Genomic DNA, 15709 nt, shown 5'->3' on the forward strand with positions numbered 1-15709 from the left:
GCAGTGCTTTCCAGATTTGGACCAGTAGTCCCTATATGTTTAAAAGATTTCAACAAAAAGAGGCACGTTCAAATTTTTATTTGATTGAGAACCAAACTTTGCCAATATGTACAACAGTACAATACCTTGACATCGAAAAAGGTGGAAGTGTACCACCTATTAGAAGTGGATGGCGAACCAGAGTACTAGTGGGGCTTTGGCAACCCCCAAAGGCTATACTGATACGACTTGGCATAAAGTCGGGAAGAGGATTATTTCGGAGATCGACTCCTCTGTACTCTGTGATGGCGCAGTATGTCTACAATGGAGCGGCATACTGGAACGCCTATGAGGATATCTTGCACCTATGTAGAGAATTGAATCCTGCATCTTCACAATGTTTCTTCACACCCCAGGGACCACTGCCTGAAATGAAGGAGGTGACAGTTGTCACTTGGAAATGGGCGTGGCGAGGACTAGATATTAGACTCCCATGGCCATCTCCCTTGTTAAACACTCTTCTTCAGCAACGAGCATCAAGTGTCCCTGGTGGGGGCACGAGACAAACAACAGCACCTAAGATCATCTATCTCCGAGATGGGAGAACCACAGGAAGACAACGTGATCACCACGCAACCTCAAAGAATCAACGACAGACCAAGAGAAGGAGAATCTGGCATAGAAATGCCACTACTGCTACAACCTCAAAAGCAGGAGCCGCTGCCACCAGTACCAAGTGAATTCTACTACGAAAATGTTGGAATAAGGCAGCAGCAACAAAAGCGGCCTTGGAAGAAAAAGTGCCTCCAATGTTGGAGTTGGATGGCCAGACTTACAGCATTATTAGTCGACATTGCTGTACTTCTAGCTATCCTGTACCACTATGGTAGTACGCCCTGGACCTTAACCCATATCAGGGTCCAGTACGCAACAACTAAAACTTTTCAACAGACATGTTGGGGAGTTGAATCAAGAAACACCTACATGATATGGGACCAGAATTCTACAAAGAAATGGGCAAAGATGAACAACTTAACCCAGCACATGCAAAAGACTAAATGGCTGCAATACTTGAACGATAGTGGGGAATTTCCAACCGTCACTACCAATCACAACCTGACCACCGGAGCAGAAATCCTTCAAAACCTACAAGTGAGGGATCAAGAGATTATCGTGGCGACCATCTTACGGTTAAAACGAAAAGAGCGAAGAGAAGTAGGCTGCACTTGGATAAGACCTGAACCTGGCGAGCCAGCCTGGTATTGCTCATGGGGATGCAGAGTACTACTGGGCTATCGAGCAGGATATTGGGAGAAAGAAGCTGTTTTTCCAGCATTACCAAGACATGATGTTTGCAGAATGATAATGCCTACCTGGAAACATTGGGGAAATTATAACCTCACCTGTATCAACACCCGCAGCAGAGTGCCGAAAGTGGATACTACATCTACAATAATCCCTCCGTTGAACAACGCTACCGACATGGGAACAGGAATACCGTATTCCAAACCAACCGTCATCTCACCAGTAGCATTGGTGGGGTCCACAAAGATATCACCAACACAGAGAAAAACTAAACCACTCCCTACATCGCCAACACAAGATACTCAGCAAGTATTAGAACCAAAAGTTAAAAGTATTGATAATGAGGTTAGAAATAGATGGAAGAAGATTCATGATTATTGTGTAAAAGAAAAAGTAGCAAAATTAGATAAATGTTATTGGAATCGACCTACTGGATGTAAATCTCAAAATTACATGGTGCTTACACCAGTTATTGATTTGATAGACAGGATTACTTGGAAACAAAAACAAGAGGCAAAACATGATGAATGGCTTAACGACACTTTTCCGTGGGTCTGGAGCGTTCCACTGATACATTTTGAGGGGAATTTTCCAAAGGGAAACACGTGGACTGGGCATAGTTTGCGGGGTCCACATAAAGTAAAATTCTATGTGCAAAAACTACCAAAGCCTGATGAGCTAAGGTCAGTACCTCGGGAAGATTTTAGCAAAATTGATCAATGCGTGGCAAATAAAATCTATGGAAGCTTACATGAGACAGAATACCATAATAATTTGGCTGAAGGTTCTGGTAAATCCCCCCGATGTCCCATAGACCAAATTAAGACAGGGAATTGGCTAAGATGGGTATATAACTGTACAAAGTTGTTACAGATTCCAACCATTAAGGGGACCCTTCAAGCATGGCAGGAAGGAGTTAAGCGTAGTAAGGACGTCACCTGGTGGGGAATGGAGAAATATGAAATTGAAGATTGGGTATTCCCCTGTTTAGATCAAAGTAATAATTATTGGGTTAAATATCAATACATCGCCACGGTCTACTCCAGAGATAGAGCTACTTGGTCTAGTGTACTCTGGAGACCAAATCCTTATGTTACGCCACGGCCATGGAAAATGATTTGTAATAAACTTAATACTACATGCACAATAAGCCTTGCCCGCCAAAATTGTAGAAAAGTTCCTAGCTGGGAAGAATATTGTGATGCTTACTATGACGGCGAGTATGACACTTATGGCCATCAAACAGTTTGGGAGAAGAACAGTGCTAGCGAATGGATAACAGCTTTTCCACCCAACGTTGGATGTGCCAAGGCTGTCCTGGGACATGGAATGTCAAAAAGGAAGCAGATCCTAGGCCACATAGTGCCATTTGTTGGAGATGCTTTGATAATGCTTGAAGAGGGATATGCCTTCAAGAAAAGTCTATGTGAAGGACGAGAAATTGTCGGTTACGAATGGTTGGGACCCAATGGGATTTACAATAATGGTACATGTGAATTGCCTGCAGAACATTGGTTAAGCTGTGGAAAAGGAAGAAGTCGGCATGAATGTTCTTGGTGGGAAAGAACGCAAATAATCGCTGGAAGAATCATCACCACTTTTGCAGCAGAGACCGGAGAAGTCATTAAAGAAGGTCTCGAAGTAGTGACTGGTTGGATTGGACATTTGTTTGGATATCTTTGGCCCTATCTGTTAATCATAATAGGACTTATTATTGCTGCAGTAATTGGATATATTTTGATAAAAGGAAGTTTAGCAGCCGCCCTGCGCTTGTGTGGGAGGAGCACACAACGCAGTGATATGGAGCCCCTCCTCCGTTAGGGGAGGAGCGATAGAGCCTACAAAGCTCGACGCCGAGACACACCCTGTTCATTCTGCCTTGGGGGAGTGAAGGAAGAAGAAGCATCTACATAACAGCATACCAACTTAAGGAGATAAGTAAAAAGAATAAGAGCACAATGTCCAACAATACTGGCGGCATAAATGACACCATCTTCAAAGTGAGTAGAGTGGAGTTTATTGCACTACTGTTAATATGGCTGCTATACTGCTGTGTCGGCCGTTGGGACTTACGACAACCACTGCGAATAGTAACGCTACTACATGGATGTGTTAGATTGGCGATCATCAATCTGCACTACGGTCAGAGTGATTTAGGGTTGTCTTTATTCATCACTCACGTCCTCGGTTGCTTTAATCTCCAGTTTGACTGTTGGGGAATATGGCAGTACACATCAATTACAATTTGGATGGTGACAGATATGACAGCAATCTTTTACGCCCCGGCAGTGATAGCTGACGTGTGCGAAGCTGTGATGGCCCTGACCCTATTGGCCTACATAGCTACGTTAACTGGAGCCGTACAACGCAAGAAACCCTGGCTCTACAAACTTGGACTTATCATAATTTGGGTCTTAGGATGGGGAATATTATCAGCTTTATACTGGCTGTCCATGGTTAGTCAACTACTCCTGCTGTTATGGTTTACGACCTATGGATGCTTGCTTCCCGCGTACAGCTCCTTCAGCTACAGCGGGAATGGGAACGTCATCACAGTCCCACTCTCCTACGGTGATCATGAGGCAGCTCTGGCATGCATCTGAATAATCCCGACGAACTCTTTTGCTTGCTTGCAATATAATAGTTGAAAGACTAATGTTTCCTCTTACACTATAGGGGGATATAAGATGTATTCATTGTCAAGCCACCCTGGAACAAGCGATCTACTTCTGGGAGGTAACACCGACTCTGTGGTGCCCGACGTGTTATAGCAACAACTTCCCTGTTCAAGTGGCACGGGGAATAGTGGGACGGAAGGATACTTCTTTTCTGCCCCAGGTACCAACAGCAACATACCTAAAAATTGAGGTTGAGGCAACCGTGATTTGGCATTCCCTTTTGGTTGATCAAATACGAGCTGACACTATAGAGTCTCCAGAAGGATATATGTATTGCCCCGTGTTTACCAAAATGTGGATGTACCCTACGGGAATAAGATTCTCCACAGCTCATCTTGCCGATGGCCGGATCGTGGCCATTGGTCCTTCATTACCACCAGCTCCACGTTCATCTCCACAGCGCACTGCGGAGGTTGGAGTGCAGACCGAGGATATGAACTGGTGTTTGGAGGCCCTCACGCAGGTGTTCCTGGACGAACACCTTCAACAGCCCGAGCCTGAGGATATTCACGCTGAAGCTTCACCTCAACCGAAGGATACATCACCACGACCATCTACACCAGTTACACCGTGTTATACACCCGTCACCCCCACTTCGCCATGCGCACCATCTTTCCCTGACGGATTATCATCTCAGGAATATGAGGCAACTCCATCTCCATCGGGATTACCATCACAAGCATCGCTACTGGAAGAGCAGCCTTCTGACGGCGACAGCAATCTACAGATGGGCGGAGAGGAGTACGTGGTGCTGGATGAGTGTCGTTCAACTCCAGCTCCTCTAGTTCTGTCGCCGATGGTGGATGAGAAAGAAGTGCTCACCCTTCACCCTGTCGACGACGACGGGGATGTTTTTATGGAAGTATAGAGAGATCGGCAGAGCTTCAAGTCATGGAGGGGGTGTCAAGAAAGATGACTTTAAGCTTGCTTTTAGCTTGTTTTCATCTTGGAATATAGTACGTGCCATTGGATTAATATACATGCTGTTGGATTAAACTGGACAGTGTTTGGTACTTTCCCGGAGTAAGTGAGGTCATACCGGACTTTTCCATTGCAGATGGGGAGGCCCATGGAATGAACTCAGTGGTGAAGACGATGGAATATGTCTAAGATGATTCTAAAATGACAAAGTATGATCAAATGAAGTATTAATGTGTTAAAAGTAATATCTAAGAATGATTCCAACATAATAAGTATGATTAAATGAACTATTAATGTAATAAAAGTAAGAGTTGATTAGAAAAAGTATGTTACAAATAAGTGAAATGAATGATTATATGAGTTGTTTTTCATAAAAAGTGCAGAGTCAGAAGAAAGAGGAAGTGAAGAAGTTGGTTTGATAAAGAGTGCAGAGTCAGAAAGAGGAAGTTAAGTGATGTCGCAAGCAGAGCAAGAGAAGCTGATAATAAACAACTGATCAAATGATTAAGATGTGGTAAAATATGAAAATGAATAATAAGGAATGAAAATGTTTGTATATGATCATGTTAATTGTTTTTATGTGAAAGAGAGTTGCAATGAAATGATTGAATATGATTGATGTGATTCTAAAAACATGATTTAGAAAAACAAATTCTCAGAAAAGTTGAAGTGTTAACAGAAAAGAGGAACTTGAGAAATAAGTTACTGGCAAAGGGCTGCAGATGGCTTCCAGTAAGGGAAGGAGAAGGGAGGAGGTTTTGAGTCACCATCGTCCCCATGGTAACCAAGATCATCTGAACAGCAAAGAGTCAACTCATATATAAACAGTAAAACACCAGGAAACGGGGTTATTCTTCCAGGGAGAGGTGCTGTTGTCACTTCTCCCCTGCTACGAGGAGATCACAAGACTTGACCATCTTGTGAGCAGCAACTGGAATCGTGGAGTGAGAGGATTGGAGCCATAAGAGATCATTTGAGAGAGTTTTCAACTCCCACTCAGGCCGTCCAGTCACGGAGTAGCAGAGCATTGGAGAATAATCACTGGCCTTAAGTCTGAGTGGGGAAGTTTCAACGTTTTCTCTCTCAAGGAACATCACAGCATTCCAGAATGGATTAGATCAACTTTTGGTTGATTGAAGAAGGAATAAACTCTTATGTGGATTAATTTCCTGAAGGATTACAACATCACACAAGGATCGTGGTCAGCTAACAACTAATAGCTGATGAAGAGGAAATCAAGTTCATCGAGCTGGGGACTTTATCATCAAAAACCTCTTTCCCTCACTCCTAGAAAAATTGTTAAGAAATCAATCCAGTCCAGTCAAAGTAAGATCAGACAGTATTATTGAATTAAAAACAAAAATCTCTGCCGATCATTATTTTGATTATACTTGAATTACTGTTGTGAAATTATCATCATATAACCTATTTTGATTATGTTGTCAGCACTTGCAAAACCTGCAATAAATTTCCAAGCATGCAGTTAAAGTGTTAAGGCTCGGACATTGGATTTATTGATGCTTCTTAAGGTGTAAAAGTTAAAGTTTATTGGGTGTATAACATCAAAAAGTGCTCTAAAAGGTTAGTCTGGTTTTTAATGAAATTAACGCATCCTGGGGACTCGCTGTATGAGTCACTAAATTCAAAATCTAGCAACATTCCAAGAGCCCTGATCCATAAGAGGAGAGCTGCCGTTAACGGGCGTGGCCGGCTCGTATCCTGGTTCCAGAGAAGGCTATTCGACCGGGGTGCAAGATCAGCGTCAGCGGGGTGGACGTCCGGATGGAGGCAGTGAGCGACTAGACGAATCTCCTCGCCACCAGCTTGAACAGCCTTTGTGCAGCCCTGCCGGGTAATACCCGTGGAGACATGAAGGTCGGACCCCAGAGACGGAGAGCTGATTTTAGTACACAAACACACTCATCGGAGGGTGAGCGTGTGCCGCGTGTATCTAAAAAAAATAATAACGGGATCTGACACCAAACATTTCATCCTACCTACGAAACATGGGACCATTTCAAAACATATCAAAGTCCAAACCATATGGAAACTGCTGTAATAAGAGCCACAACAGTGCGTCCGGAAAGCATTCACAGCACTTCACTTTTTCCACATTTTGTTGTTACTGCCTTATTCCAAAATGGACGAAATTAATTTTTTCCTCAAATTCTACACACAATACCCCATAATAACAATGCGAAAAAGTTTTTTTTAAATTTTTAGATTTTTAGCTTAATAGGAGTCCACCTGTGGTACATTCAGTTGAATGGACATGATTGGAAAGGTACGCATCTGTCTACATATAAGGTCTCACAGTTAACAGTGCATGTCAGCGCACAAACCAAGCATACAGTCAAACGAATTGTCTGTAGGCCTCCGAGACAGGATTGTCTTGAGGCACAAATCTGGGGAAGGGTACATTTCTGCTGCTTTGAAGGTTCCAATGAGCACAGTGGCCTCCATCAAACGCAAATGGAAGAAATTCAGATCCAGCAGGACTCTTCCTAGAGCTGGTTGCCTGTCTAAACTGAGTGATCAGGGGAGAAGGACCTGAGGCAGGGAGGTGACCAAGAACCCAATGGTCACTCTGTCAGAGCTCCAGCACTCCTCTGTGGAGAGAGGGGAACCTTCCAGAAGGACAACATCTCTGTCCCACTTTGTACAGAGACATCCTGGATGAAAACCTGCTCCAGAGCGCTCTTGACCTCAGATTGGGGTGACAGTTCATCTTTCAGCAGGACAATGATCCTAAACACACAGCCAAGATATCAATGGAGTGGCTTCAGGACAACTCTGTGAATGTCCTTGAGTGACCCAGCCAGAGCCCAGATCTGAATCTGATTGATCATACGTATCTGGGTACATCTGAAAATGGCCATGCACCAACGCTCCCCATCCAACCTGATGGAGCTTGAGAGGTGCTGCAAAGAGGAATGGACAAAACTACCCAAATATAGGTGCACCAAGCTTGTGGCATCATATTCAAGAAGACTTGAGACTGTAATTGCTGCCAAAGGTGCATCAACAAAGTACTGGGCAAAGGGTATGAATACTTATGCACATATAATTTCTTAGTTTTTTTAATATATTTGCAAAATTTTCCAAACAAAACCTTTCATGCAGTCATTATGGGGTGTTGTGAGTAGAAGTTTGAGGGAGAAAAATTAATTTACTCCATTTTGGAGGCTGTAGCATAACAAAATTTAGAAAAAAATGAAGCACTGTGAATACTTTACGGATGCACTCTATAGGTGCCCTGCTGGAGCAAAAATAAAATGCCACACAATTTGTTGAGTTGGGTCATAAAACACATTCATGAAAACTATTAATAATTGTATTAGCTTACTTTTATTATGAAACCACTAGAACACATACAGACACAAATCACGTGACTACATGAACTAACTGAGCGCACTCCGTTGTTACCCAGCTTGGTGATGCCGATCTCCTGCAGATCCTCCCACGTCAAGTCTTTGACAATACTAATGGAGTCATAGCCATTTTCACAGAGTTTCTTATGGTACTGCGGGAGTCCAATGGCATTGAGCCACTCACCCAAATCAGACTGTGAGAAAAAAAACGCATCAGTCAGACAACAGTTTAATCAGCATCTAGGCAGCACACATATGAAACAAGTCTTACCGGGATGTACTCCGGCAGCCACTCAGGGATGTTCAGGTTGTTGATCTCAATGGAGATTTTCTTGCGATGACCCGGTTTAGTGACTCCAATGGCAGTAAGATCCTGTAATGACATACAACAGAAGTCGTTAGCAAGAATCTTCCTGACGCAACTCCACATTAGATGGAGAATAGACAGGGGTGATCTTGAACCAGGAACCTTCTGATGTGGAGTCTTACGCACTAACCACTTTGCGAAGCCAGCCTTATTTTACTTAAAATGAGAAAAGAACATTTATTTTATTATTATTTTATTAACAGAATTATTACTGGACAGCATTTTATTTTATTTGACAATCAGTTACTGACTACATACAGACACTGATGCAACTACTTGCCTACTTCAAAAAATATATGGCACTGGATCATAACATGTGTTATTATGATGTTCCATTCTAAAGGTCATCTCTCACTAGTAAAATACAAACAAAAATAACTTATACTGCAGAAAATACTGTAATTCTTTGCATTATTTTTCCCGGCACTGTTTTTCATGTAGGCCTTGAAATTCAGCCAAAGGTTCCACAACTAAAAGTAATGCCATCAATTTATAGAACTTTCTGGAATTTTCCTGGCTGTTTAAAGGGGCATTCATCTTGGTTAGAGTGCCTTGATTGGAGAGTGGTGTCAACTCAAAACATGGTGCCAATTTGGGTCTAACTGCGCTGAAGTACTGAATGGACCTTTTGTTTTCAACATTTAAAAAAAAAGTCATTTAACCACATACAGCAGCACATCCAGGTACAGGTGCTATCAAAATAAATATAAAAAAAGTTAAGCTATCAAATTTACAATTTATGATTTATTTAATTCATTTAAAGCCTGATTTATGCAGCTGCAGCTCTGTAACTCTGCGTTATGCAATGATGTACGTGACAATGTTAAAGTTTTCCATTTCTGGATTATGCTGTGTTCTGGACTAATTTGACCCTCAACAAGTCTTTCTTACTATAATCATCACCTCCAAATCAAAGGTAAGCTGTATATTTTCCTCTTTTACCGACTTCGTGCCGTAAATGTGATGCGGACTTTTCGGATGATGCACGTGCACGCTATATACACTCAACAAAAATATAAACGCAACACTTTTGGTTTTGCTCCCATTTTGTATGAGATGAACTCAAAGATCTAAAACTTTTTCCACATACACAATATCACCATTTCCCTCAAATATTGTTCACAAACCAGTCTAAATCTGTGATAGTGAGCACTTCTCCTTTGCTGAGATAATCCATCCCACCTCACAGGTGTGCCATATCAAGATGCTGATTAGACACCATGATTAGTGCACAGGTGTGCCTTAGACTGCCCACAATAAAAGGCCACTCTGAAAGGTGCTGTTTTATCACACAGCACAATGCCACAGATGTCGCAAGATTTGAGGGAGCGTGCAATTGGCATGCTGACAGCAGGAATGTCAACCAGAGCTGTTGCTCGTGTATTGAATGTTCATTTCTCTACCATAAGCCATCTCCAAAGGCGTTTCAGAGAATTTGGCAGCACATCCAACCAGCCTCACAACCACAGACCACGTGTAACCACACCAGCCCAGGACCTCCACATCCAGCATGTTCACCTCCAAGATCGTCTGAGACCAGCCACTCGGACAGCTGCTGAAACAATCGGTTTGCATAACCAAAGAATTTCTGCACAAACTGTCAGAAACCGTCTCAGGGAAGCTCATCTGCATGCTCGTCGTCCTCATTGGGGTCTCGACCTGACTCCAGTTCGTTGTCGTAACCAACTTGAGTGGGCAAATGCTCACATTCGCTGGCGTTTGGCACGCTGGAGAGGTGTTCTCTTCACGGATGAATCCCGGTTCACACTGTCCAGGGCAGATGGCAGACAGTGTGTGTGGCATCGTGTGGGTGACCGGTTTTCTGATGTCAATGTTGTGGATCGAGTGGCCCATGGTGGCGGTGGGGTTATGGTATGGGCAGGCATCTGTTATGGACAAAGAACACAGGTGCATTTTATTGATGGCATTTTGAATGCACAGAGATACCGTGACGAGATCCTGAGGCCCATTGTTGTGCCATACATCCAAGAACATCACTTCATGTTGCAGCAGGATAATGCACAGCCCCATGTTGCAAGGATCTGTACACAATTCTTGGAAGCTGAAAATGTCCCAGTTCTTGCATGGCCGGCATACTCACCGGACATGTCACCCATTGAGCATGTTTGGGATGCTCTGGACCGGTGTATAGGACAGCAAGTACCACTTCCTGCCAATATCCAGCAACTTCGCACAGCCATTGAAGAGGAGTGGACCAACATTCCACAGGCCACAATTGACAACCTGATCAACTCTATGCGAAGGAGATGTGTTGCACTGCATGAGGCAAATGGTGGTCACACCAGATACTGACTGGTATCCCCCCCAATAAAACAAAACTGCACCTTTCAGAGTGGCCTTTTATTGTGGGCAGTCTAAGGTACTGCGGGTCCGAGTCTGTACACGTTTGAAAAACTAAACGGCTGGACTTTTAATCACAGAAATGATTTCTCTCCCACTTTTCACAAATCGGCAAGTGTCAGAGCTGAACTTTAATTTGTACCTCTGCAAGTCCAGACTGTTGAGAGTTTTTAATGAAAACACACTGTGATCGGACGGACATTTATTCGATGTGAGCGAAAAACCTGTTATGTACACACCGTACGTAACGGGAAACAATACAATACAAAAACTTTGGGACTTTTTTTTTTGTCTGGAGACTGTAAATATCTGGTTTATACGATGACAGTTTAGTTGAGTTTTACTTTACATGGGACTGAACAATAAATTTACCTCGCAAAGCTTTGATGATGATGATGTCAGCTTCCATCCCACATGGTTGACTTTATTTTCCCAAATTTTTCTTCTGTTCAGATCTCAGGGGAATCTGTACGACTTGAAGCCCTTGCTGTGTCTATTTTATTTGGTATCATTTTGCTCAAAGTTACATACAAATTCCTCTCGTGTAATAAAAGTGGTTTCTACAACTCGTTTTCTATTAAAAATTACAAATATATCTGAAAAAGTAGTTTGTTTGTTTTTTTTTGTTTTTTTTTGCAGAGTTACCATGTTTCATGCTAAACCCTCTGGTTCCACCTGAAGTTTGTGTCTCTTTATTTACAATTTCCTCAAGGGTTTGGTCTACAGCAATTTTCCCAAAATGCTGCTGCCAGACTTTTGACACGAAGCAAAAAGTTTGACCACATTACACCCATTTTGGCATCTCTTCAGTGGCTTCCTGTCCCAGTGAGATCAGATTTTAAGGTTCTGCTGCTAACCTATAAAATTGTTCACGGACTGGCACCTCCCTACCTAGCTGACCTAATTAAACCCTATGTACCAGTCCAGGCTTTGCATTCTCAAGGTGCAGGATTACTTCGTGTCCCTAGGGTGAATAAAAAGTCTGCGGGTCGCAGAACTTTCTCTTATCGTACCCCTGTTCTGTGGAATGATCTCCCTGCATCAATAAAACAATCAGATTCTGTAGAGACTTTCATGTCCAGACTTAAGACGCACTTATTTTCCATTTTGTTCCCTCAGTTCTTTCTGTAATACTGCCCCTTACAAAGCACAAACTTGAACTATTCCGCACTTTTAAATTTAATCAAAGTCACAGCAAAAATAATCAGGCCTGGGCCCTGCAAGAACTTCTCTTACAGACAAAATCCGCTCTTACAGAACCCCGGACAATGGATACAAGCAGTTTTTATACAGGATTACATATGTGTAACAGAGGCGGACCTTATTTCGCAAAATCCTTCTCTTATTGGCCCCCGTGGGCATTCAAGGGAGGTCCATCCCCCTGCCCCAGGCCCACGCAATAACGGGATACATATGATTTATAATTGTAACCTAACTCTCTTTATCCTAAGTGATACAAACCGGTTAAATCCAGTTCTACATGCACATACCAAGAAAGAACAAAGGAAAGTGAGAATAAGAATGAAACTAAAAATATAACCCTAAATATAATAACTACCTTAATACCAAAAGAAATACAGAAAGCAAATAAAGAAAACCATAATTAAACACAGAAATATATCTAACACGAGCATACTGGCATAGTATGTTACTATGCTTTTTACTCTTTTAATTCATTTTATTAGGAAACAGAGTGGGCCGCGACCTCACCTTTATTTAAATTCTGGGTCTTTTAGTGAAGCTTAGGATCACCAGCGATCATCTTTTGTTTTTCTTGTTGCTTAATGCTGACAAATTATACTGTATTTGTTGTCTTCCTGATTCCGTTTTTACCAAAACCAAAGGTGAACAAAACCCAAGACCTAATAAATAAGAAATTCAATACAAAAAGAACACCAAGGAATTAAACCAGGAAACAAACAAATGCAAGAACCGAAAAGGGGAACAACAAGAAAATAAGTACCAGAGGTGGGACAAAGTCACTGTCAAGTCAAGTCTTAAGTCAACTTAAAAACAATTGGTGGTCATTATGACTTGAGACTTGCTGATTCATGGCTTGTGAGTGACTTGTTGGTGACTTAATCCCACCTCTGATAAATACTAAGACAAAACTAGAGCAGAACTCACATGTGACAAAAGTAATAATAAACAGGTGATAAAATTAACATTTATACAATGGTGAGAAACAATCATGTATATATATATATATATATATATATATATATATATATATATATATATTTAGTTCTACTTCATTTTCTTATTTTATTGTATTCTTACATGTATTATTATTACTTTATCTTTGCACACGCTGTTTGATGCACATTTTTTTCTACTCGCACTCATCTTGTGTGTTTATTAAGAGCTGATGTAACGTGAATTTCTCCATTGTTAGATCAATAAAGTCTTATCTTACAGCATACAGCAGTCCAGCAGTGAGGCCAAAGTGCTCTAAAGGAAAGCAGGTTTGACTTATGGTTTTGATTTATAAACCAATTTAAGCCGGATAGTATAATGACATTAATGTCAACTCTGTCATTTATACAAAGTGAAAATCGAACACATATCTTTTAATTTTAAAGTAATGCACTAATTCCAAAGATTTCAACATTAACACACAGATGACAAACTGCATTATCGGTAAACTGAGCCTGTGATCACCGACTGGTTGATTCATTTAACCAACACAAAATGTAACATGTCTGTTGGTTTTTACAAATCAATGTAATTTTTTCCATTTGATTAAAAAAAAAAAAAAAACGCATTTGCAAAATTGAAAATTCTGTTTAAGTTGTGATTCAGCCAGGCTGCAACCGTGTGATATAGCCAAGCGTCATTCACACTGTCATCCAGTAGATGGGTCAAAATGCATAGAACACTGCCATCTACTGGATAGCATATTACATACTGGCATATTATGTTATTATGCTTTTCACTTTTTTACTCTTTTACTATGCTTTTTAATCTTTTAATTCATTTTATTTTGTTTTCTGAATTGTTTGGTGTGAAGTGTCTTGAGGCCATTTTGTTGTTTTGGCACTCTATAAAGTGAATAAACTGAACTGAAATTGAGGCTCAGTGTACCTATAATGCAGTTTGGCATCTGTGTGTTAATGTTGAAAATGTCAGAATTAGTGCATTATAATTAAAACTAAAAGTCTTATCAATATTCCATTTTGGCAGCGTTCATCCTTGGCCCAAAATACATAAGCATACCAAACGGCAAATCAAATCAAATCAATTTTATTTATATAGCGCCAAATCAAAACAAACAGCTGCCCCAAGGCGCTTTATATTGTAAGGCAAGGCCATACAATAATTACGGAAAAACCCCAACGGTCAAAATGACCCCCTGTGAGCAAGCACTTTGCAACAGTGGGAAGGAAAAACCCCATTTTAACAGGAAGAAACCTCCAGCAGAACCAGGCTCAGGGAGGGGCACTCTTCTGCTGGGACTGGTTGGGGCTGAGGGAGAGAACCAGGAAAAAGACATGCTGTGGAAGAGAGCAGAGATCAATCACTAATGATTAAATGCAGAGTGGTGCTTACAGAGCAAAAGAGAAAGAAACACTCAGTGCATCATGGGAACCCCCCAGCAGTCTAAGTCTATAGCAGCATAACTAAGGGATGGTTCAGGGTCACCTGATCCAGCCCTAACTATAAGCTTTAGCAAAAAGGAAAGTTTTAAGCCTAATCTTAAAAGTAGAGAGGGTGTCTGTCTCCCTGATCTGAATTGGGAGCTGGTTCCACAGGAGAGGAGCCTGAAAGCTGAAGGCTCTGCCTCCCATTCTACTCTTACAAACCCTAGGAACTACAAGTAAGCCTGCAGTCTGAGAGCAAAGCGCTCTATTGGGGTGATATGGTACTATGAGGTCCCTAAGATAAGATGGGACCTGATTATTCAAAACCTTATAAGTAAGAAGAAGAATTTTAAGTTCTATCTAGAATTAACAGGAAGCCAATGAAGAGAGGCCAATATGGGTGAGATATGCTCTCTCCTTCTAGTCCCTGTCAGTACTCTAGCTGCAGCATTTTGAATTAACTGAAGGCTTTTCAGGGAACTTTTAGGACAACCTGATAATAATGAATTACAATAGTCCAGCCTAGAGGAAATAAATGCATGAATTAGTTTTTCAGCATCACTCTGAGACAAGACCTTTCTAATTTTAGAGATATTGCGCAAATGCAAAAAAGCAGTCCTACATATGTTTAATATGCGCATTGAATGACATATCCTGATCAAAAATGACTCCAAGATTTCTCACAGTATTACTAGAGGTCAGGGTAATGCCATCCAGAGTAAGGATCTGGTTAGACACCATGTTTCTAAGATTTGTGGGGCCAAGTACAATAACTTCAGTTTTATCTGAGTTTAAAAGCAGGAAATTAGAGGTCATCCAGTCTTTATGTTTGTAAGACAATCCTGCAGTTTAGCTAATTGTTGTGTGTCCTCTGGCTTCATGGATAGATAAAGCTGGGTATCATCTGCGTAACAATGAAAATTTAAGCAATGCTGTCTAATAATACTGCCTAAGGGAAACATGTATAAAGTGAATAAAATTGGTCCTAGCACAGAACCTTGTGGAACTCCATAATTAACCTTAGTCTGTGAAGAAGATTCCCCATTTACATGAACAAATTGTAATCTATTAGATAAATATGATTCAAACCACTGCAGCGCAGTGCCTTTAATACCTATGGCATGTTGTAATCTCTATAATAAAATT

The 15709-nt window shown here is 41.3% G+C and overlaps 1 protein-coding gene across 6 annotated transcripts in view; it reads right to left on the reverse strand.

The window, feature by feature from the left end:
* The window catches only part of LOC117527488 (caskin-2-like), a 172381-nt gene that overhangs the window by 26595 nt on the left and 130077 nt on the right, over positions 1 to 15709 (reverse strand). For all 6 annotated transcript variants that reach the window (XM_034189854.1, XM_034189858.1, XM_034189857.1 and 3 more), the window contains 2 exons: positions 8526 to 8627; positions 8310 to 8448 (listed from right to left, as the gene is read on the reverse strand). In XM_034189854.1, coding sequence (XP_034045745.1) covers positions 8310 to 8448; positions 8526 to 8627 — 241 coding nt within the window. The remainder of the gene's footprint in view (positions 1 to 8309; positions 8449 to 8525; positions 8628 to 15709) is intronic.

This window comes from Thalassophryne amazonica, chromosome 16, assembly GCF_902500255.1.
Source record: "Thalassophryne amazonica chromosome 16, fThaAma1.1, whole genome shotgun sequence".
Lineage (NCBI taxonomy): Eukaryota > Metazoa > Chordata > Actinopteri > Batrachoidiformes > Batrachoididae > Thalassophryne > Thalassophryne amazonica.